Source organism: Toxoplasma gondii, chromosome VIII (assembly GCF_000006565.2).
Source record: "Toxoplasma gondii ME49 chromosome VIII, whole genome shotgun sequence".
Classification (NCBI taxonomy): domain Eukaryota; phylum Apicomplexa; class Conoidasida; order Eucoccidiorida; family Sarcocystidae; genus Toxoplasma; species Toxoplasma gondii.
In genome coordinates, this window is record NC_031476.1 from 2,912,722 (window position 1) to 2,936,438 (window position 23,717).

Below are 23,717 nucleotides of genomic sequence, written 5' to 3' on the forward strand. Positions count from 1 at the left end.
GGTACGGCTTCAGACATAGACCCAGCTCAAGACACCGCCTTTTGTTCGCTAAGAGTTGTGTCACTTTGTACAGCGCCTGGACTGCACTTAAGTCACGTGAAACGTGTTTCACCATTCGACTGGGTGTGTAAGCGACGACGGGATTTCGCAGTTCGTTTTTTCAACGCTTCTGTCGCTCCTGATCCCTTATCCAAGCCAAGAGCATGGTGAAGCAATAATTGTGTTGTTCATTGTTCGACAGCGAAAGGTCCGGGTTGTCTGTCTCTTCCGAATACGCAAATGAATCGATTCACCCCTTTACCCCCTTAGTTTCATTGACAGGCATCGGAGACCCTCGCAAGTAGCTTTAGTCACTCTGAAGTAAGGTTTGGTGTCTCTAGGAACTCCTCCCTGAGCAGTGCCACATTTGAACCAGGAATGCACCTATGTGAATACGTAATCGACGTTGTCATGGTAGATGGGAGGGTGTGCAACTAGACAACGACTCTAGAAGCAACTCGCGTGAGAATGGCTCTATCTCCCTACGAAACCGAAAATCCGCATCCATGTACTCAATTGGATAGCGTAAGAGCATTTGCACTAGAAATCGTGAAGTGCAGATGCTGTTGACTATCCTTTTTGCGTGTAGGCAGTTAGGGAAGCGAAGATAAGACGTCCCGAACATCCGTCTTAGCGGGGTAGTTGCAGCACTTGAAACTCGAGAGTAGACAGATCGAGATAAACTTCATTTCCGCTTTCCCTGCCGATAAGTCAAGTAATATACAGCGGACGTCGGAGTGTACTTGTGAATCACCGCTTCGCCTTCTCTACTCCGAGCTATTTTTCAAATGCACTCCGAAAAGACTCTCGATCGTCTACGTCGCCAGCGACGTAACCCAAAGGTGGTGTGTGCCGGGTGTGGTGTGAACGCTCTAGTTTGAACACTGGACTTTTTCTTTGCCAAGGCTTTTGCTCGTTGCTGGAGCATCGTGGCTTGGATTGCATATCTTTCTGATTCTGAAAGCTTAGCCAAACGCTTCTTAGTAGCGTCAAAGGAGAACCAAGGAAACCCGACACTTTCACGAGTCTCCAAGAAAATGTGGAGTTCATTGAGGTGCATTTTAACCAGCGGTGTTTAACAGGTCTGTGCTTGCCTGCAGCTTTCATTTAGCTTCCGTCGGCGTGGAAAAAAACCGACTAAGCTTGTATCGCACGCGAGCAACTCTTGGGGTACGACACAAGGGAACGCCGGAAGCATGCATGTTCTTGCACTTTGCGTCCCGGTGCACAAAAATTATTTGGGGCTCTAAATGCGTGCATCGAACCGTTTTTACGCCGTTTTTGTGTCGGCAAGAGTCGTTTTCTTTGTGAAAAGGCAGGAGAGTCTTGAACGTGGGAGAATAGTGCAAAAGACGGAAATCCGAATTTCGAGGCAGATGACGGTTTCACTGGCCCCGGCTGTCCTTAGAAGGACCTTAGATCGTAATTCCGCAGTGAAGCCACGTCGTCGTTTCGTGTTTTACTAGCCGGGAGAATCAAGCGCGCACAACGGTTGGATATTCCGTACCAATGACGAACGAAGTAATCCAGACCTCCGACTCTCTCTCCTTTGTTTGCTTTTCTCTTCCGCTGTCCGGCGTTGTGCATCACTTTGTGTAGCAAGACAGAAAGCCTCTACGCGCTTGCGCAGCGCAAATCAACTCACTCTGCAAAACTGCTATACGAAGGGGTCAAAAAAGACACTCAATCGGCTACCAAAACCGCGATGGCTACTGGAGCCGTTTTGTGCAAGCAGGAGCTGAAGAAGCTCTTGAGGAACGACCGACACTACTACTCAACTCCTGAACTGAATGATGTGCTCTTTCTTCATTTCAAAGGCTACCGAAAGTTAGAAGCCCTTGAAGAATTCACCGGACTCCGAACACTCCATGCTGAGACGAACGGTGAGGAGCGGAACCCGCAAGCGTGATGCTCAAAGAATACGCCGGTCGAGAAAAAAACCATAACTGGCCGCAAAGGAGAAAGTGATCAGACGAGGAAGCAACTGATAACAAAGGTTGAGGCGAGACCATGGACTTAGGGAAGAGGAACGGACGACGAATGAAATCTGGAGAATACGAAACAACAAGGCAACGACAGTGTAGTCTACAGCCCGTCTGAATGGGACATGACAGGCCACCTCTGACAGAGAAAACGACGAAACGACACCAAAGTTTTAGATTGATTGGTACACAATATCAAAAACAATACTCAGGAAGTAAAGCTGCATCCTGTCGGTGGCTTCCTGGTAGTCTGCAGTGCACAGGGGTTGTACTAGTGGACCACCTCGCTGTGGCAAGTCGTTCTCTCTCAGTCTCCCCGTCTATGCTACTAAGAAGACGGACAGGAAACCGGGAAACACGCCACAACAGCTATTGAATGTGGCTTCTATTCTCTTTGCAGCCTTTGGAAAGATTGAGGGCCTCGATGCATGCACGGGTCTCCGTTCTCTGTGAGTCCGAGCGCGGCACATGTAGGGTTTGCAATCATCCCGATGTATCTGAGTTCGCATCAGAATGGTTGAGCTTTGTAGTGACTCGCTGTCTCGGGATTGTACTTTGTAGTGATCCTCGTCGTATCTATCTATCTATCTACCTATCTATCTATCTATCTATTTGTCTATCTATCTATCTATCTATCTATCTATCTATCAATCAATGTGTCTAGATATATGCAAGGCGATGGGTAGCTAAAGGAATAGATAGAGAGATCAATGTCGTTGCATGTATGGGAAGTTATATATGTAGATGTGTCGGTAGATTGTCCTCCCCGCCGCCTCTAGGACTTGCACACGTCCTACTCAGTGGCCGGCACATAACGCCGATGACATGACAGGCAGAGGTCACCGACCTCCAACTTCATGGACTTCCGTTTTACTCTTTTCCTGTTTGTTGCAGCTATTTACAAGAGAACTGCATCAGAAAGATCGAGAACCTTGAAAAGCTCTCTGAACTTCAAACCTTGAACCTTTCTAGCAACTTGATCGAAACGATAGAAAACCTGGGTCCGCAATCGCCGCTGTAACAGAACAAGAAAACATAAAGAATATCGTATCACTGGTGCTAATGATGCTTCTACGGATAATGTACCAATCTGTTTATAATGTGCAAAAGCCCAGGAACATATACAGACATATATATATATATATATATATATATTGCGTACTTAGGATCACATCAAAATTGTTCACTAATGGTACTAGGAAATAGGAGATCGCTTTAGTTATAGGGAAAACAACTTTCGAACCACCAATAAAGATTGGTACGAAAAACTTACCATATCTTCCCTAGGAAGCCGTCATTAAAAATATAAAGATCTTAGCTATAGATGCATTTGTCACTTGCAATCGAGGCAGCTGAATCCTGCGAACACATTAGAGGGACAAACAGTATGTACGTGTAAATTAAAGGTGTGTACGTGTGTCGGCGCATGGCTTGATGCGTGTTTGTGTATGCCTTTGTATATATGAGCTGACATCTTGTTTGTCTATTCTAGTCTTCATTATGGGCGATACGCAGGCCACAATCCGCTTCTGCGAACGCTTCAACTCGAAAGGAACTACATCGGACGCAATGGAAGACAGGATTTCGATCATCTTGCCTGTCTAAAGGCCTTGGCAGTTCTAGATTTGTCGAACAACCAAATCGAGGACCCCGCCATTGTTTTTGAGGTGCTTTCTCATCTTCCGTGTTTGAAGGTTCTCTATCTGAAGGGGAATCCAGTGGTAAGAGTGGGAAGCTAACCGATGCCAACTAACATCATTGACGTAGACGTACTCTTCTGAAGACCTATGTATATATGTATTAGCCGAAAGCGATTCCTCGGTATCGCGAGGAAAGTCGTAATGCCGTACTAGGTTAAGCTGGGACATTCAGATGCACATGTAGAGCCTAGTTTGTAATGATTGCCGGATAGTCATGTCGTCAAAAAGACAGACTGAGTGTCGCCGGTCACGGCAGAGAAAAGACTCAGAACATTTGTGTGCAGATTCGGCAAATACAGAATTACAGGAAAACCGTCATTGTGACCCTGAAAGAATTGACGTACCTCGACGACCGGCCTGTCTTCATAGACGAACGTCGATGCGCGATGGCCTTTGCCCAAGGAGGACTCCAGCAAGAAAGAGAGGAGAGAGAAAAAATTCGCAAGGAAAAAGAACTTTCCCATGAGAAAAACCGACAGGGTAAGCCCCACTAAAAATAGTGCAAGTGCCGACCGACGCAAATTTGCTGGCTTTGCGGAGACAGCAATACAGCACCGAGCTCGCGCCCAGCCGCTGCCGCGGCCTCACCTTCTCTAGCACACCAGCGGGATGCAAAGAATTTAAGCTCTTTGAGAAGAGAAAAAAACTGTACATCTTGCCTGGATTCGTTCTTTGGCACACGCTACCCTTAGGTAGTTTCAATCGACAAAGCAACAGACTTTGCTATTTAACACTTTATGAGCTGATGTGTCTTCCCGGTCTCGCGTACAACAAAATTCGATACGAAGGAATGCAGGACTATGTGTTGGGCATTGCACGTCGTTTGTTTCGTGTTCGCATTTTGATTTCAAAGCTTTTATGAAGCTGATTGAGGAAGCGCAACGCCTACGAAGGGAGATGCTAGACATGAGGGCAGAAGATCGAGAGGACGACGATTTACATAACTACTTGGAGAACCTAGAGCGCAATCGGTATGTGCCACTGTCACCCGGAAATGAGAAGGCTTTCTCGAAGTGTAACGGTGACCTTCGTCCCCATACCTTGCAATCTAGCTTAACCGGAGGAGTCAAGCAGACACGAACCCTACAAGAATTAATTTTATCCGCCCGAGTAATCACCTATCCGCTGACTGCATTTCGTATTCGCTCGTGTAGCCTGTCCTGTCACCTTGGGCGAGTCAATGTCCAAAAGCAGACTCCTATTCTCTCCACAGAGCACCTCGTCAGCACACACGTCACCCGTTTGTCTCGCGAAACGTTTACGATCAGGTTTAATTCAACGCAGGCCCCGCTGTCTGAGGATGAAAATGGTCGCCAAGTAGAAGAAACCGCTCGTGCACTGAGAGAAGCCAGCGCTGCACGAAATGCCCGTCATCTCGACTCCATTCGGTCTAGAGAAACGCAGCTGCTTCCAGAGCTAGAAATGCTCTCCTTTGCTACGCCGCCTACAGGGACTCCAACAACTGATCGGAGTCATGTTGTGCCTAGCCTGGGTGAAAGCCTACCAGACGACAGCTGGAGCATTGCGACGAGTCAGAGTAACTCTGGAAAGGATGCATGCTCAGATTGTGAACAGAAGGAGGAGTCCGATGATGTCGGCTCCAATCCAGGTCGAAGCAAGTCCGACAGCTCCGAATGTTCGGGTGGAACAGAAGCCAATGCGGCACACGTGGACATCGACACTCCTCGTGAGCGAAGCGTGCGCCGAAACGAGCTTAACTTTGACGCATTGGACTAAAGCAGTGGTGGTACAGCACGAGAGGAGCTGAAAACGTTTATTCATCTGATGCGAAGGTTAAAAAACGAATGCAGACGTAGGTGGTACACTCGCACTGTCGCCGACCAGAGAGATTCTATTCACGGCTCCCCTACGGACGAGGCAGTACTGACTAGTAACCAAGTGACAGGGAACATGATGTCGCAAAACAGCAGCCTCATTCGACCATCCGGAAGAGGCAAAAAACGCTCAAAGATAAACGGTGAACAGAGATAACACAAGAGAGAAAGCTCCTCGCCAGCGTTAAACGCCTCTGGAGCACGAGAGTCGAAAGAAGACAGAGTTAAACGACAACTGGAGTTACCTTCCGGGCATCATCTCGACTCCTCGGCATCTTACTTTCTCGAATGAAATACTGTGAATGTAGTGCATCTTCCAGTTTTAGCGCCTCTGGCGTTACCTTACAGTAGGCGCCTGGAATAGCGGAATAACAATTCATGCCAATACAAGCTCCGGCTCCGGCACCATATATATATATATATATATATAGACATATAGGTACGAATATATATTAATAGAGAGATACACATGGATATACATATATACGTATCTACATTTAGTTACATACACTTATAAATGCATGCATCTACACATATATACGTATATATATATATATATATATATATGTCCGCAAACAGATTTGGGGATCTTGGCTCACGTCACTGACCGCGATGCTCTATCAGCGGTTGTAACATGTACACATGTACATCTGTTTAAGGCAGACATGGTGCCTTGCCTCCCGTGCGGCACGCCACGTCTCTTCCACTAGTGCAAATTTAGTGGATTGGACAGGAGGACGACGATGACCACTGTTCGGAAAGAGCCTAGCATACTGTTAGACATGAAGACACGACTGGTTGATTAAGGGAACACGATGGAAACGAAAGAAGAGTTCAAAATCTCAATCCTAACGTCCATGATCACGTACTGGCACACGTTATCCCTTCTCTCTCCTTACTCAGCCGGCTGCGATAGACAGCACGTCCAAAAATAGTTCGTTTGTCACTCAATAAAACGCAAACGAATCAGTTCTAAAATGGCGATACTCGCTGTTTAGGAGATGCCATCAAGGAGTGCCAACTTGCGCCGCCACAAAACGTCCCTAAAGCTACGCACGCAAAGGCCTATTTTTCATGCAAATCCCTCAATCGCAATGCACACGTTTTAGTTGCCCTTAGCTTGGCGACTAGCGCACCAACTATAAAACGAAAAGATGGTTTGAATGAGTGAAATCACCCCTCTGCGTCTCCTTAGTGCTCGAGAGAAGTGACCCATGACTCGTCAGATTCCGCAGGTGTCACAGAGACATAGGAATCATCAGTGTCGCCGCTTCGTTCTTTCGAATTCGCCCGGAGTGGCACGGTGATTGACTTGAATCTCTCCCCAAATACGAACGAATCAACTGTCGGCTCGGTGCACGATCCTTCATTTGTTTCTGCACTACTCGCTGAAGCGTTTTGGTTACCGGAAACATCTGCGCAGGGCCGTCGGGGCGAACGCGCAGAATCTTGTATCAATTCATGCGACAAGCACGTGTCCGAGCGATCATTTATCCCTACACTTTGTCGCTCGGTTATGCCTTCGTCCAGATGTGTTTCGTCGTCATAGCGACTGAGACTCTCCCCTGAAAACTGAGCGGGAGGCTCTGTCAAAAGCACAACCTCATTTCGTTTCTGCCGCGATGGCGGCGAGCAACAACTTTGCAATGGAAGTCGTTGTTGATCACGCGCACTTGCATCCAAGAAATATGGCCAAAGATGGGATCCCTTCCGTGGAAAGGAGTCACTGAGACACCGGGCAAGTTTGCCCGAGTTCTCATTTCCAAACTGTTCCCTGTCAAGCAACTTCGGCGATCGCACATGTTCAAAGCCTGTCGGGCGACAATAACTGGACAAGGCACAGACAAATGTCATCGACTTCATTGACAGCGGCCCTGGTGGCGCCTCATCAGTTACGGTCGGAACTGGTGGCCGGAGTGAGTGAAGTTCATTCACATACAACTTGTCTTCAGTGCAACTTATTTGGTTCACTTCGTTACAATGCTCAGCTACGAACTCTTCAGAACCTTCGGTATCTTGTGTCCGCTTCTTTCCCCGTGACTTCTTCACAAAGATTGGCGAGATTGTTAGGCGCCAGAACTTCACAAACACCTGACATATTCCTCGCTTTCTCCCCTTGCTTTGCCGGTCACTTGAGCTCGTCTGCAGCAGCAAAGCACAAGCGAACGATGTGGACGGTCGCTGGCTCAAGCACTCACCAAAGATGTTCTGACCGGAAACACGCACATCTCCAGCTTCATGCGGGAGCATAGGTGGATAAGGAAGAGCAATTTGGGTATTGCACGCAAGGAGAAATGCATAGAGCCAAGTGTGGAATGCCGCCTTTGTCTGGACACAGAAGCAAACGCTCCTTTCGGGTGTGTCGTGCCGGATGTGAATGCCGCAGAAACCGAACTCCTTTGCCCACGTTAGCTCGGATATGTCAACAGACACAATGTCATCAAAATAGAACGGCATACTGTAGCTTCGGTTGCCTTTACGGTAGTAGAACACTCGATTCTCGATGTCGATGGTTATGAACCGTTTGTTCGCAACCAAGTGGCGACCGACGTACGGGATCCGGCTTGCTCGTGTTGCCAGCGCCAAAGAGCAAGCAATTGAATCTGTTTTTCTCTTCAATTTCCAAATCCAACCCTGAATCAAGGGACGATTTTCTGTCCCCAACGGAGAAAAGTGAGGACCGCGGAAAACCCATGACCATCGGAGAACCAGGTCACGGGCATTCACCGGCACAGCATCTTTGTCAATCACCAAATATACAGCCTCCTGAGACATGAGACGGAGATGTTGTCTATCGTTCCTCCGATTCAATAGCCAAACAGCATCTTCGTTGCGTTTGCTGGGAGAGTCACTCTCTTCAGCTCTGTGCTTCACAGAAGTACGGCCAGAACTGAGGAAAATCGGACTATTTATCCGCGTGCTACTTAAACGATCTCGTTTGTTGAGATGGTCCCGGAAATCCTTTCCTCCTTCTGAGCCCCCCCGCGTATTCGAATCCCGAAACCCATGCCACTGTACGTCATAATCCCCGCCATTTGGAACAGATTTCGATAAAGTAGAAAGACTCTCATGTCCCGCTCTCGACGGACAACTGGAACAGAGGCGCTGTGACAACTCATTTGAGTTGACGTTGTCGACCCCAGTGATGCCACGCTTTGGAAAAGTACGAGTTTTCCGCTCCGAAAGTGGCTCGGTGTCACTCTCTGGAGACGGCTGCATCCCAGTAAACTGTCAAAACAGCACGGACGAAAGTCCTCAAGGTCAAAGTCACAGAGTTAAGGATGACAAGATTCCGACACCCGAATGTGTTGTAAACTGTATCATGGAGACACAGCGTACGAGAAACGGGATGTAGCCTTTACTAGACAAACGGCAAGACAAACGTGTGCTGGACAAAAAGCGTCCAGCGTGCTGGGGTAACCAGTGATGGCCAAGCAGAAAACACAGGATGTGACGAAGGGCGCAACGAATGGAAAAAATTCCGGAGAGAGCTTGTTGGTGAGAAATGTGGGGTCACAATCAGACACGGCACCACTGGGCTGAAGCGTTCTTGCGCTCAATGCAGATAACACAAAGCAAACTGCAAGAATCGCGACACTATCGGAGGCACAGAGTAACGGGGGAAGGGAAGACACTTGAATACTCTGGAACACCTAAGCGCACTCCTGGAGTTAATTTGTATCCAGTGTACATTTGCGTGTCTTCTTTGGTGCCCCTTCATTTGCTCAACCAAAATCAACACTCTTCCGGTGAGAGAGTCACTGACACACGCAGGAGTCCATATGAAAACAGGCGGCGAGGAAGCTGTAGCAAGCCAAACTCTCCAGCTTGATACATAAAAGAAATACAAAACAGGAAGTTACTTAAAAACACAAACGCAGCGAATTTGACTGCCACCGTATCTGCGGGAAAAATCTGATCTTGTCCAGCAATACCGTGAAAGAGGCATGTCTCACCAGAGCGCTCTCTTTCGGACTGTCTCTGTGTGTCAGCTCCAGCGCAGAACTGCAGATTCTCATCTGGCATGAACACTCACATAACTAGACGGGCTCTTTAACGCGATGGCATGCCAATATCCACAGTCTTATTCGTTTCTAATTCCGGGGTACTTCCTGCCGAAAGTCAATCTGCAAAGCATGCAAAGACAACATAGTTCGTTCCAGTCTTCCCCCGTAACCCCAGGCTACCGCTTCGGATATAATTGCTCTCCTTTAGAGGCGTGCCCTCTTCAGGCAACATCCGGGTTAGAGTGGTTGCATCCAGAAAGCTGCTGTGTCTCGAGGATGCCGTAACGGAAAACTGGAAATACGGTTTTATGATAGAATCTAGGTGAAATACACGATCAGCTATAACAGCTAAAAAGTAAGTATGTGTCAGAGATGACTACTCCCAGTACGGTGGTACTGATCATACTAGCAACTGAATAAAAGTTCTCTCTCGCTGTTAGCACGAGTAACAAGAGTAATCCATACATTACGTCTAGAACTGTGTCTGGTCGACGAGCAGTTGCTATCGTCTAGGACGACGCAAGAACGCTGTGTGACAGAGATGCATTGACAACCGACCTGAACCCCAAAACCGTCACTACCGATGGCATGCCCTTTCCTTCAAGTGAAGGGTGAGCCAAATCAAGTCTGAAGACTGTCTCACCCAAGAAAGCTCTGGCTTGCCCGTGATCTCACTCGAATTTTCGTGACCTGCATGCTTTCTCCCTCGCGCGGTCCCTGTGAGCGAAGCAAAGGGAGGGGTTTCGTTGGCAACCATCTCTGCAGTCTGCCAGCAACTGAGTTTATCGACGTTAAGCCCACTGGGAAGCTCTCAGGTCGTGGACATGCGCGTGAGTTCTGCAAACCAACGTGATGCTTGCTGATTGCGTGACCGGCTGTCTGAAAGACAGTGTCTACTGATGGGATGAAAAGAAAACTGTCTGATGTTTCTGAAGCTCATTTGCCTATTCAAGTGTCAGTTTCGGTTTCGATCGACTCAGTTCCTTCTAATTGTCCGGGTATGTCGTGATTCAATTCACGTTTACCTCTCGGCGTCGCTCAGTGAAGACATACGCAACTAGACCATCGGACACAAACTTCGAGCGCTCCTCAAATCATCGTGTTTCTTGTCACCCTCTTATTTGCGGCACAGGAGAAACATCAAATTCCTAATATCACCTCTCATTTGCCTGCAACGAAAGATTTAACGGATCGTTCTGCTTCTAACCTGCCTACAGAATCCAATCTTTACATGCTGTTCTTCCGGTTCTTCTTGGCTACTCACAAAGACAGATGCCACCACGCTTGCCGTCCCTACGTTGGCTGAGTCATTTTCGGAGTCGAAACACATTTCACGAGCATCTGTGTAATATCACGTTTCTGTCTGACACCTACGAGCCCAGCAGAGGACGATGTCTGCCGCGAGAAACTCATGAGAACAGGAAATGCTGGCTTTTTATTCGGAGAAACTCAATCAGAGAAGGCACGGCATTGAGCGGATCAGTCCGGCCCCGTACACATTCGGGTCACACAGAACACTGGTGAAAACTTTTTTGTGTGACGAACTGCCGAGCCTTGCGAAATCCTCTGTGAAACAAAGATGCCGCTAGACCGGAGAGGCTTGTCGCATCAGCCTTCCAGCTCCGAAGAGGACGTAAGCCATCTCCCCTGTCTGGCCCATCGCATTCGTGCCTCTTACATTGCTCCAGTTACTCGGGTATTTCTTGATCCCGGCGTTTATCCCCAGCCGTCTCGCGCTTCTCCCTGCTCTCACTTTCTCCGCTGCTTTCGGCTGCACTACCCGGTTGTGCGGTTTCACCTCCTCGCTGCTCTCGAGTGTTCCGATTCTCATTTGAGTCCGCGCATACGAAAAGGAGCGGAGGATCACGCGTCGAATCCATTAGATTCTATCAGAGAAAATGCAGTCGGGCAAAGTGCGCTGGAACTCCAGCCGGGCCACCACTACCACGGAAACTATTCACTGCCTCTACCACAAGCCGAACTAGATGAACGCTTGAAAACGCAATCTGCTTCTCCTTTGGGGTATCGAGAATGTCTTCACGCAAAAGCCTCTATTTCCCCTCAGCCGGATCGAACAAACGACGACGATCCCGAGATTCTAAGGGCGCTTGCCGCCAAAGACTGTAGCGGATCTCCCGTGTGCGTTCGCTGCGCTGCAAAACACACAGGCGACTCATTGTTTTTCCCGGGGAGCGAATCGGCAAATGCTCCGAGTCATTCGGTGAATCGCTCGTTCGTTCCACAAGGTAGGGAGGACCCATGTCCAGACACATTTGTCGCGTTTGACCAGTTGGCTCTGGCCGTGCTTAAGCGATTAAGAAGACATGCAACGACCGCTGTTGAGAACATTCTGAATACATCGCGGTGTATGCATGTACGTCAGGCTAGCAGGACACGCCTGAAGAGAGAGAATCCACACAATTTTGCTTGTCTGCGATCTACGACCGGTGAGCGCATTTTCCACAAGCGGGAGCCAACAAATCAAGAGACCAGTGAGCGTCCACAGAAGAGAAAAAAACGAGAGCAGGGGACTGCCCTGGCTACAGCTGACACAACTAAAACTGAAGAAGGTATACCTGTTGTGGAAGAAAGAAAGGACGCGGAGACGGATGTTACTGCTGAGAACCCGATAGTCGTGTGTCGACCGAGTAGGCCGGCAAGTCCCATTTGTTCCGCACAAGAAAACTTACCTGTGGCCTACCTTCTTCGAAAAAAGCGTATAAAGACGACAGTAGCGCGTGTATCCACCTCCATTCATTTGACGAACGGAGCAAGCCCCCAGCAGTCGAGCACTTGCCGAAGACAAAACCCCTGCCTCGGGATCTGCACCGGAAGGAAGCTGGAGAGAGTGGAGACAGAGACAGTCTCGAATTCTGCAGACGGGAGAAACGATCGTGAAATGGAGGCGCCTCTTTCTGTCGCCGACGCAAATGCCGCGGAGAAAGAAAATAAACTTCGGGTAGAATCCGCGATGCGGTCCACACCCGTTTCGTACAGGTCGTACTCTTCCCCGTACGAGGCGGGTGACATCGAAGAAGTCATCCCAGAAATCAGTTTTTCGTCTAGTGAAAATGAGTTTCTGGCGTGTTCAATAGATTCGCCTTCATCCCTGGACTCTTCGTCAACCTCGTCGTCATCGTCTGCTTCACCGTGTATCTTTTCAGAGCCGTGTTCACCCCTCTTCTCGTCCTCGCCCTTGTCTTCGGCTCCCGTCCACCAAAAACCATGTTTCTCTCCCCCTACCTCTTCTTCGTCAGCGTCGCTCTGCCTCACCGAGCGCTCTCCTTCCCCCGTCGTTTCTCTAAAGAATTCACTTGACCTTCCACCCTCTGCATCTATGAGACAAGTTCAAACAGCCTGCACGTGTCTCTCTGCTTGTTTGTCTTCTGATTCTCTGTCTTCTGAACGGCCTCTCGCGTCTGGCCGCTCCTCCCTAATTGCAGCGTTGAGGTTTGCCTTGCGCTTATTGTTCAACAGCGACAGATACCCTCCGGATTTCTTCTCAGGAGCTTCCCACTCGGTCGCTCGACTTGCGCTTCACTTGACGTTTTTGGCGAAACGCATGCAGCAGCTTCGCCCTCGAGTCTCCTGTGGATCCTCCACAACGGAGGCGCCTCTCATCTCAGCACTCGCAGGTTCTGTCGCGAGACCCGAGAGAGGAGAACAGCGGCTGTGGCGAAAGCGCGTTGTTGAGAAGCGACGGGAAACACAGAGACAGCGAACGAGAAAAAATGTCAGAGGCAGAGGGAAAAGTGCGTCTTGTGACGGTTGCCAACGGTCCGTACAGCAGAAAAAGACAATCCCCGAAACCGGAGATGCCTACGGCAGAAGACGGAAAGCGGACGAACACACAGAGGACCGACAAAGAAACGGAACGTACACCCAGTGGCTCAAGGAAGCAAGCGGAGGGGTCAAACGTCCAAGAGCACTCATAAATGGAAACAAAGCTACACCACATTTCACTTCGGCAATGAATTCTCAGATTGAAGAAGAGAGACTGCGAAAGAAACAGGAGGCGCTCAGGGCGCGAAAAACGAACTTTTCTCTAGCTGTCAAGTTGCAATGTTTGAAAACGACTCAACGCCAGTCACGGCCACCTGGGAGGAAGACAGCAAGACGTCATCAAATGCGTTTGTATCCACATTCCTCGTATTCTTTCTACCCTACTAGTTGTTCACTCGTTCCCTCGTATGCGGCTGTCTGTGCATCTTCTCCAGTCTCTATACGTCACCTCCCTCCGACTCGTTCTAGCAGCAGACGCGGCCGCATCACCGCAGCTGCCGTCAGCCCCCAACGTCCGAAGAAAAATCAACAACATGTTCCCTTTTCTCACTCCTACCCCCGTACGTTTGCCTCGTTTTTTCCTCAATCGCCCTCTGCTGTCTCTGAGGGCTGTCGCGCTTATCTCTCTGCACCAGATATAGCTGGAGTTGGCGGAGGCGCTCCAGTGTCCCCAGATGTACATACACTGGCTGAGGGAAGCCCGCGATTTCGGACTCACGTAGAGACTCTCGGCGAGGCGGCAGTTGACGCGTTCTTGGAGCGCCATGACCGGTTCAGGCTTGGTAGGTTGACACCGGAGGAGAGAGCATTGCTGCGGCTCTTGATTCAGTCAAAGAGACTTATTTGCCTTTTGCTGCGAGCCCTTTTGTCCCCCTCCTCTTTCTCCGAGCAAGGACCCTCCCATGCAGACACTCCTTCCCAGTGCTCATCAACTTCCCCTTCATCCTTTAAATTCCAGCAGAACGCCCGGGATGCCCTCTCGGACGCTGAACTCCCATCTTCCTTCCTCGTTCTTTCATGTTCTGTCGCTCCTCGTCGCCAGTTTCGAGATCGCTTGCCTCTCCGATCTCCCTCCTCGTCGTCTCTGCCTTCTTCCCCACTTCCTTCATTTTCCTTTTCTTCTCCATCTCCCCGTTCCCCCCCTTGTCCTCCTCCTCCTCCTTGTTCCCCTTCTTCCTCTGTGTCCTCTCCCTCGTCTTCGACTGTGTCGTCTTCTTCGTCGCCATCCTCGTCTTCTTCAGCTTCTTTGGAGAGCGGAGAATCAGCGCAGAGGGCGAGAGAATCTCGGTTGCCGTCAGCTGTCTTCGGAGGTCCTCAGACCTTGATCCAAGCCCTACAGATGTACTTCGCCTATCGTCCTGGAGCCGGCCGGCATCTGCTCGGCCTTCTGCCTGCATGTATCGTGGCGGAAGAAGACAGAGTTGTTTTCCAGCCTCTGAGTTGGAGGGGAGAGGAAAATTACACTTCCAGACTTTCGCCGAGAGAGCAGGCGACTCGCAGCGAAAGCAACAGACACGACGTGGAAGTTGCGAGCGGGGACTCGGATAGGAGAAGCCGAGAGAAACAGGCAGACAAACGAAACAAAAAGTGCGACGAGAAGAAGCGAAGGGGAACAAAAGTGAAGCGCGAGAGTGAGAAGAAAGAAGAAGACGAGGGCGACAGTGACGGGAAGGAAGAATCTGGAGAAGGAAGTGAGAGAGGCGCCGGATGGCGAGGCGCCGGTCTCGCCTTGAAGGAAGCAGATGAGGGAGAGGGTAAACGGAGGAAAGAAGGAAGCATAGCAAGTGAGATGCGAGACCAAGCGACGGTACCCAATCTGGACGGGACGCACACAGTGGAGGCGAGGGACATAACAAGCCAGGAGAGACAGACAGATGTCGAACGGGAAATGAGAGACACAGACACACGGATACGAACTGTTTTTGATTTCGTCTGCTCAAGCCAAGCTACGAGAACCGAGGTCAGTCTCCTCCTCAATCACCCGAAACCAGAGGACGTTTCTTCCGCCTCATCGCTGTCTCCTTCACCTTCTCGGTGCTCTCGATCTTCTGTGTCTCCCGATTCCACGCCAGTTTCGCCTGCATCTGAAACTTCTATGCGGCTGCCCGAAAACGCATTTGCCGTTCTCTGTGGCTTTTTGTGTGGAGATCTTCTTCCCCTGCTTCAGACCTGTCGATATCTTCGCTCTGCTGTGCTCTCCACTTTTGGAACCTGTCAGCAACAGCTGAATCTCCTCATGGTAGACGTAGACGACACTCGCTTCCCCTTTTGTTCCCCAGTTCCTACTCCTCTCTCTCCCGCCTCTCCAGCCGCGTCGTTTCCTCCTGTCTCAAGAGATGTGTGGCGGCCACCGCCTGCTTCCTTCGCGTCGTTCCCGTCGTTCTCTTCCTTCCGCTTCACGCATCTTGCACAGGCTTTCAAGAAAGACAAGGCGCAACTTTTGTATTTGCTGACTTTCTGGCGAGGCGCTGTCGAGGCCTGGGTGGAGCCCCGGCAACTCGCCGAGCTGCTGGAGTGTATGGACAGCCTGGAGAACATCCGCGAACTTTCGCTGTTTTCTGACGAGCGGATGCACGTTTTCTTCTCTCAGGAAGATCCCGAGTCTGTCAGCGTGTTTGAGGAAGCACTCGACCTGTCCGAAGAAGACTGCGAGTCCCGACGCGAGCGACCACGACCCGAGCGACAGGATGGCAAGAAGAAAGGCAATCCGTTCCTGCACTTGAAATTGAGAAGAAAGAAGCAGCGCTCACCGAACACAATCAACGTCGATGCTTCAGAGGAAGGCGAAGGCCGAAGAGACCGAGAAGACGTGAGAGTCAGGCGAAGACGACAGTCGAACTGGGAGGAGAAAGGAATACGGACAGAAAGTGAAAAAACGACTTTGGCTTTCTCCTCTGCTGACACTCAGGCGACGAAGTCGCTGCAAGCGGGGGCTCCATTCGCAGGTGTCTTCGAAAACAGCAGCGCGCCTTCGTCCGCCTCCGTGTCCTCCCTGTCTTCTTCGCTGCCTGTGGCGTCTCCTTCTCACCCTCGTTGTGCTCTTCCGAGTTCGTCTTCCTTCTCCCGTTCCTCGGCCTGTGTACCCCTCTATGGCCAGCAGGCAGTTGAAGCCTGTCTCTCCACACTGGTCTCTCTCTGTGCACGCAGCAGTCGCACGCTGGAGGCCTTTTATTCCTCCGTAAAGCTCCTGAACTTCCTCTCTCTGTCAGCCGTCGCCCGCCTTCCTGTTCTTCTTCTCCCGCGACTCGTGACTGTCGAGGGAGGGCCTGCCACAGTTCCGCCTTTCGTTTCTTCCTCTCTCAGATTCGTGAGTCTCTGCGGAACGGAGACGCTTCGCGCCGACCCCCTGGAGCGTAGCCGCAGCGCCATGGCGCCTCTGACTGCGGTCTGCGGCCGCGCTGGGCCTCCCGGTGCAGATGGCGCCTGCGGAGACTGGCGGGCGCCTCCCGCCGCTGACCGAGACAGGTTCGCTCGACTCAGGCTTCACGACCGCAACGGAGAGAGGAAACACGAAGGTGAGGAAGAACGACGAGGGGGAGAACAGGGAGGAAAGCAACGAAAAGCAGAACAAGAAGGGGAGCAGGAGGGAGGACACCGACGCAAAGAAGAACAGGGAGAGGACGAACACGGAGAAGGTGAGAGGGGAGCAGACCGGGACAAAGACCTCGGAGAGGAATTCCAAGGCGCCAGAGATGAAGCTGTCGAAAGCGAGGCGTCTGTAAGTCGAAACGTGGAGAGGAAAGGGAAGATTGCCTCCTCGAGAAGAAGCGACACCAAGAGCGCAAGCGATGCTGAGCTGCATCGAGAGGTCGAAGAAGCCTCACAAGAAGCTGGAACAGAGCGCACAGGCGCATCGGCTTTCCCCTTCCAAGGAGGAACCGACGTGAGCTGTTGGTCGGTGCACGAGCCGTATCTGTGTCTCTCTATCTGGAGGAGCCAGCCCACAGTGACGACTGTTCTCTGTGAGGGTTTGACGCTGCGAGTGCCCGACTCGGAGTGCACTCGTTGGGATTTGAGTCTTCGTCACCCGCCCGCGCGAAGTGAGGAGAAACTCGGAAACGAGAGAGATCGAACGACGCTGCCCGGAAAGACTACCGGGAGCTGGAAGGCGCAAGACGGCAAGTTGGAGAGAGACGGAGAAAGGGAATGGCGACAGGACACCGTGAAGGCGATGCACGCGACCCAGAGCGAAGAACCCTACACACTCTCTCTGCCGTACCCCTTTCCTTCCAGTGACGAAAGCAAGACGCCCAGGCTCGTTCGTCGATCGGGAGGCCTGAGAAGCCGATCGGGGCGTCTGATTCCAGAACCCAAGTGTATGGACTTCCCTTGGTCTCTGGTGCACGCTAAGACGCCTTCGCGATCTTTCCTCACTCGCTCTCAAAGTCCTTCCTCGAGTACGAAAACGCTTGCCTCCTGGGCTCCACGTCTCTCTCGGTGGGCTCCAAACGCCTCTTCGGGGGCTCCGAATCTCTCCCCTGGGGCTACAGAGCTCGCCGTGGGGTCGCGCGTTTTCTCACTGCCATCTCTGAGTCGCCTGCGTCTGCGAGCAGTCTCTCAGTGTTCGCTTATTTCGCCGAAACTCGAGGCCGCCGCCTTCGCCATCGAAGGGCGCGTGTGTCTCGTGTCGCCAGCCAGAAGAGCCCACAACGGAGCGCGAAGCCGCGGCGGGGGCGGCGCTTTCGGCCCGGTCGTGCTGGAGTTGCTTGGAGCCGTAGCAAACAGCCGCTGCAGCACCAACAGCTTCTGCTGGGGGAGCGTCGAGCCTGAAATGGAAACACCAGAGGAGACACAGAACGACAGGACACAGGACCAAGAGACAAGAGACGAGGAGACACATGACGAGGAAACGCAGGCCGTGGAGCCGCATAAGGAGACATATGGCAAGGAGATACGTACGGCGACACAGGGCGAGGCGTCTCTGGCAACCGTGGGCTTCGACACACTCCCTAGGGAAGTCGAGGTCGCAGGAGATAGAATAGGAGAGCGGGGCGTCGCACGCGTCGCCCAGAGAAGCGCGAGACAGCTGTTGGACGGGAGACGAGTCATCCGAGCTGGTCAAAAGAGAGACGACGCCTCACGAACCCCAGAAAAAAAACCTCACCGTTCCAAGTTGGAGACGCGCGCGTCCTCCGGGCATAACTTCCAAGGCTGGTCTGCTGGGCGAAAGCAGCTTCGATACTGTGTATGTCACTCTCGTTCTGTCGGCGAGTCACCGTCCCTCGACTTTCTGGAGTGTACAGGCTCGCGTCTAGTCCTCGCTTCTTCTTCGTCTTCCTCTTGGAGCAACATGGCAGGCGTCTCCCTCCAGTTGCCGTTGTGTCTCCTGCACGTCGCCTGTTCTCTCTTCGACGCGACAGTGACTTCCACCGAGCGGGTGGCCGCCGTCCTGGTGGCGCCAGTTGACGGGGATTCAGGCGCCTTCACGGGAGCGACTCTGCGAAAGTTTTCCTTCAGGGAAGAGCCCAAAGGAACTGCGAGAAAATCCACGAGACTCGAAATTGCAGACAGCGAGTCACTCACCGGCGATCGCATAGGCCTGAGAACTCTCGCGAGAGCCCGCAACACCAGCGACAGAGAGCAAGAGACAGAGACCGAAGAAGGGGAAGAAGAGGAAGAGGAAGAAGAAGAGAAAGAAGAGGAAGAGGAAGGAGAGGAAGAGAAAGAAGAGGAAGAGGAAGAAGAGGAAGAAGAGGAAGAGAAAGGAGAGGACGAGGAAGAAGAGGAAGAAGAAAAAGAAGGAACGAGAGAAGCGAGGGAACGAGGAGGTAAAGGAGGAGGCCGGGAACAATGGGTTGTGAGTGGAGAGCTCGATCCACAAGAGAAACAGAGTCGCATTCGCGCGTTTGGCCGGCCGCTCAGGGGCGTCAGCTGGAAAAGGAGAACGAGTGCACGACGGCGGAGTCCTGGAGACCCTCCCAAGACAACAGGAGGGGAGAAAAGCGGAGAAGAGGCTCCCGGCCGCAGTACCCGACTGAGAAGAAAGACGAAAGAAGCCATGCATCGAGGGGAGTCGGTTGAGGGGAAACATCGATCATGCGCAACGCCTGAGTGGGAATACATTACCTTCAAGGGGTCGATCGCTACGGGCGGCCTTCCTTGCTTGAGGTGTCGAGCATGTAAGGGAGAGCGGCAACGCCATCGGTGCATGTACAGAGAAAAACTTCTTCCGCAAGACATCGTCGATCTTCTTTCCTCAGCAGCGGCTTCTTGCTCGTTTCAGGACATCCACCTCGATTCGCTGATGTGGTGTACATACCCCCCACTCTGTTCGCGTTCCTCCGTTGCGTCTGATTTTTCCTGTCCTTCGTCGCGTCGCGGTTCTTCTGTCCTCCCGGCTTCTTCTCGTTTGATGACCGTTCGAGAACTGCGCAGGAGACCGTTCCACGTTTCCCTGTCCCCCTCTGAACCTTCCTCGCCCGACGGATCTTTTTTCCACTCGCCGGCTGTCTCCGTCTCGCTCTCGCCTTCTTCTGCTTCTCTCTTGGCCTCTCCCCCTTCCACAACTGAAAGTGCACCCTGCTCCAGAGCTCGCCACAACGCTCCCCGCTGTCCTCCAGCCTCCGGTTTTCTTGCTTCTTCATCTCCCTCTCCATGTGGTGCATCGCCTGCTTCTTCTCCAGCTTCGCCTCCTTCAGGAAACACTGTTTTCTCCCCATCTCTCTCCCCGAACTCACCGTCGTCTTCCTCTGTCTCCTCATCAGCGGCGCCTTTGTCGCCTCACCTCTTCAGCTCGGAAGCGTCCGCCGCTCCGTTTTCCTCTCTCGCTGTCGGGTGCAGAGATACCCCAGTCCACGCGCAGCACTCTCGCGCCGTCTCCACGTCTCTCTTCCCCATCGCAACAGATACGTCGTTCAGCCTGAATGTCCCTCGCGAGGTGCCTGCAGACGCCGCAGCTGAAAACGCAACCACTTGTATCTGCGCCCTCTCCTTTGATCCGTTTCCTTCTTATTCCGGTCGTCCTGAGATCCCGACTCCACGTAGAGTCGACGAAGCTCTCGCGGGATCCTCGAGCTCAAGTTCGGTCTCTTCAACCTCGCCCCTCTCTCTCGTCTGGCACCTGACGAGGCCAGAGAGCAGCCACCACGATGCCGAGCTGGCGCGTGCAAGACATATCTGTGCGCAACACTGGAGGCGTTTCTGGAGGGAAGTCGAGAAACGTCTGAGACAGACGCACCGCGTCCAGTGCCACAGAACCGGTGTGGCGACTGTCAGCGCAGACTGCATGCGTCTCAGACAAAGGTAATGGGTGCCTTGGAGCGCAGGAGAGCCCACGAGCCGTCCGTCGATCTTGTGCACAGGGTAGACCTTTGTCGCAACAGTTGGGGACAGTTGATCGACGCTGGAAGGAACGGTGAGCAGTCGACAGGTCTTGGAGAAGACCAGCCATAACCATAGGGGGAAACAAACTGTGGTGAGAAAACTTCCTGTCTCTGGCGCGCGAAGCAGAAAGCGCAACTCGAGGCGTCAACTGACGATCTTTTTCGAGGGCGAAACTGTAGACAGATTCGAAACCTGGGGGGAGAAAGGGGACTATAGAGAGATGTTGAGCAAGTCAAGGAAACGTTCGAGAGAAAATTTGTGTTACCGAGGAAGGACAGCTGAAACGCTTCAGATGATGTCGTCGTCTGCGGGAAATAGATGAGTAAACATAAGAAGGAACCCAGAGAAAGGATGCGAGAAAAAGGCATGCCAAGCGTGATTTCGAGAACCATGTTCCTCGTACCATTACTGAACATTTTCGCTAGTATCTCAGGCTTTCTCCAAGAGACAAACAGACACAACGAACTATTTGGTATGACTGCTCTACACCACCACCCCACTGGACTGCCTAAGACGGATGAAAACAGTGGTGGGTTCCAATGTCCCACCGGAACTTCTGTTCGCATTGAAGAAGCGTGATCTCGTTTGACACAACCAACACGTCGCTCGCCGTCTATATAAGTATAGATATACATATGCATATATATATATATATATATACATATATATATGTATATATGTATTGTGTATATTCTCAGGAATGCATGTGTTTCTCTCTGCAGTTGTCTCTATGGGCTTCTTTTAATACATTAGGTGTCTAAGCGTCTCTCTCGCAACCGACTGGGGACACGGCAGACGATTGCGTGTGCCTTCTGTGCCTGTTGCAAACCAGAAACATTGAAAAAAACCTTTTTCTTCTTTCCAGTACGTACACTTGAGCGGTTGTCTGTGTCCTTCTACACACACCATGCTGTCTGCACAGCGGGCAACTGGGCGAAAATTAGACTTTCCTCACGTGAAGATTGAAAGCTGCGGCAAATCCCCACCGTAACGCCCAGTATCTCTCCAGTGCTATTCCAGAAGATAGAGTAGCTATGTGTCACCTTTTTTTCTTCGACGTGGACGCCAGTGCTCTTGGATTCTCGCAGCGCTTTCTGAAAAAACTTCTTTCAGTTCCGAAACGGAAGTCTTCTCTCGCCAGAAAAAAAGTGATATTTCTAAATTTCTAAAGTCGAAAGCCGAGTGCCATCTATTGTGCACAGGAAGATGCCAGTGCGCCTCGTGATAGTGGAGTCCTCTTGACACTTCGGCCTCAGCGAAGGGGTCCTGGGAGTTGTGACTCAACACATCAGTAAAGTGTGAAGTTCTTCAAATCATTTTCAGAGTAAAGACTGTGAATGTTGTTTTGACATACCCAAAAACATTATAGAGGACAGCGACTTCTCAGCATTGAAAACATAATAGAAAGATTTCTGTTGACTGGGAGCAGATCGAAATCCGGCGCTAGTTTAGCCGCCTTCAGCAGTGCAGTGGAGTGGTGGTGTGCAGGAGTCATACAGAGCTCGGCTGTCTGTATATGTGAAAATTCAGTATCCTAAGCACCGCAGCGTGCACACTCAAAAGTCCTTGTCTGTACTTCACGGATGGAGTCATGCGCAGTCAGTTTACGCTCGGTAGTGTCTGGTTATTTTAACTACGTTCGACAGTTCTAGATCGCGATACACCTTAGAACACGTAGACTTCAATGGAGATTCGGGTGCGTCCACGGAGACACAGAAACACACAACGATGGATAATCCGACCTCCGGAAACTTCTCGAGAGACAATACCTCTTGTTGAGGAAGTCGAAGGACAAAGCCAAATGTACGAAAGCGCCGCACGACAAGAGGGCAAGAAGATCTACGTCGGCGTAGCTGCATTTGTGTCTAGTTCGACGCGGTTCGATCTAAGGCGGGGAAGGGTACATTTACTTGCGGCAGTACGATCAAACTCTTCTAAATAGACGGAATAAATTTGCTGTCGGGAGACCCTGCGTGTCGGCGCAAATGCTTTCAAAGTTCAAAGCGACCTCTGAAAGTAGTCCAGTCCCCAAGCTCCGCCGACTGGACGCGGGTCTGAACCCCTGAGGGCCTACCTGGGAAGCAAAGGACCGTCTAGCAAACGTCGCGAATGCAAGCAATACAAAGTGTAGGTATTTAGGAGGCTCATTTCCGTTTATATTGTCGGTCTGAAAGGCACTTTTTCGGTCGAGTTCTCCGTCGAAATCGCGAAGTCAGACGAAGAACCCGTAGCTGTTTGTCGCCATAAGTGTCCTGCGCGTTTGGAGAAGCTCTCACGACAGAGGTTTGACGAAGCTCTTTTTCTTCCCTGGGAAAAGTGGATTATTTCTGTTTCAGTTTCGAGAGACTGGCCGGCGTGTGCCTCTATTTCCTGTTTCTGCCGGCGCCCAACCGAAATTCCCGACTGAGAAATGGACCGAGTCAAGTCGCCCCCCTTTGCTTTTTGCCGCTTCCCTGAAGCTCGCCTCCATCAGGAAGAACCGCTTTTCTTCCACGAAAGCGATGAGAGCCTTCCTTGTGCTCAAGAGAGCAAGAAGCGCGAGACAGAGAACAGAGACTCGCGAAACATGGAGAACGCGAGTGTGTCGTCGCTGCAAGAGAAACGTGTGCGCATGCACGGAGACTGAACTCGATCGCCTTCTGATGCTTGGGTCTCGCGTCTCGTCTTCTGCTAGGACACCCTTTTCGCCTTTGTTTGCTTCTTCTCCTTCTTTCCTTCGTCGGTCCTATTTCCTGTGCTCGACCTGCATGTTCTGTCCTTTCTCAAGGAACTCTGGAGATCCCCAGTCCTGCTCGTGTCTCTGAGGTCCTGTCCTCGTCGTTCGCACCCCCACGACCGGCGCCTCGCAAGACAAAAAAGGGAGACAAGAAACGCAGAAAAACGACTGGATCTCCGATGTTCGTTCGAGCTGCTTCCTCGCGAGAACCGACTCAGCGCGGGCCTTCAGTCTGCGGCCACCAGCTCGTCAATGACGTTCGTTTCTCGCTGTTCACCGTTTTTTTCCCCGTAGGAGCCTCTTTCGTTTTCTTCTGTTCCTTCCGTCTCTCT

The 23,717-nt window shown here is 51.4% G+C and overlaps 3 protein-coding genes across 3 annotated transcripts; 2 read left to right on the forward strand and 1 right to left on the reverse strand.

The window, feature by feature from the left end:
- Positions 1-1,744: 1,744 nt before the first annotated feature.
- TGME49_233940 (leucine rich repeat-containing protein) lies at positions 1,745-5,458 on the forward strand (the record flags this gene model as incomplete). Its single annotated transcript, XM_018780385.1, has 7 exons — positions 1,745-1,922; positions 2,422-2,470; positions 2,916-3,022; positions 3,537-3,742; positions 4,006-4,201; positions 4,575-4,692; positions 4,990-5,458. The coding sequence occupies 7 exons, from the start codon at positions 1,745-1,747 to the stop codon at positions 5,456-5,458; spliced, it is 1,323 nt and encodes a 440-aa protein (XP_018636757.1).
- Positions 5,459-6,747: 1,289 nt separating this feature from the next.
- On the reverse strand, positions 6,748-8,775 carry TGME49_233950 (hypothetical protein; the record flags this gene model as incomplete). Its single annotated transcript, XM_002368201.1, has 1 exon — positions 6,748-8,775. The coding sequence occupies one exon, from the start codon at positions 8,773-8,775 to the stop codon at positions 6,748-6,750; it is 2,028 nt and encodes a 675-aa protein (XP_002368242.1).
- Positions 8,776-11,142: 2,367 nt separating this feature from the next.
- Positions 11,143-20,592, forward strand: TGME49_233960 (hypothetical protein; the record flags this gene model as incomplete). Its single annotated transcript, XM_002368202.1, has 1 exon — positions 11,143-20,592. One exon carries the CDS (start codon positions 11,143-11,145, stop codon positions 20,590-20,592), a length of 9,450 nt encoding a protein of 3,149 aa, XP_002368243.1.
- Positions 20,593-23,717: the final 3,125 nt, after the last annotated feature.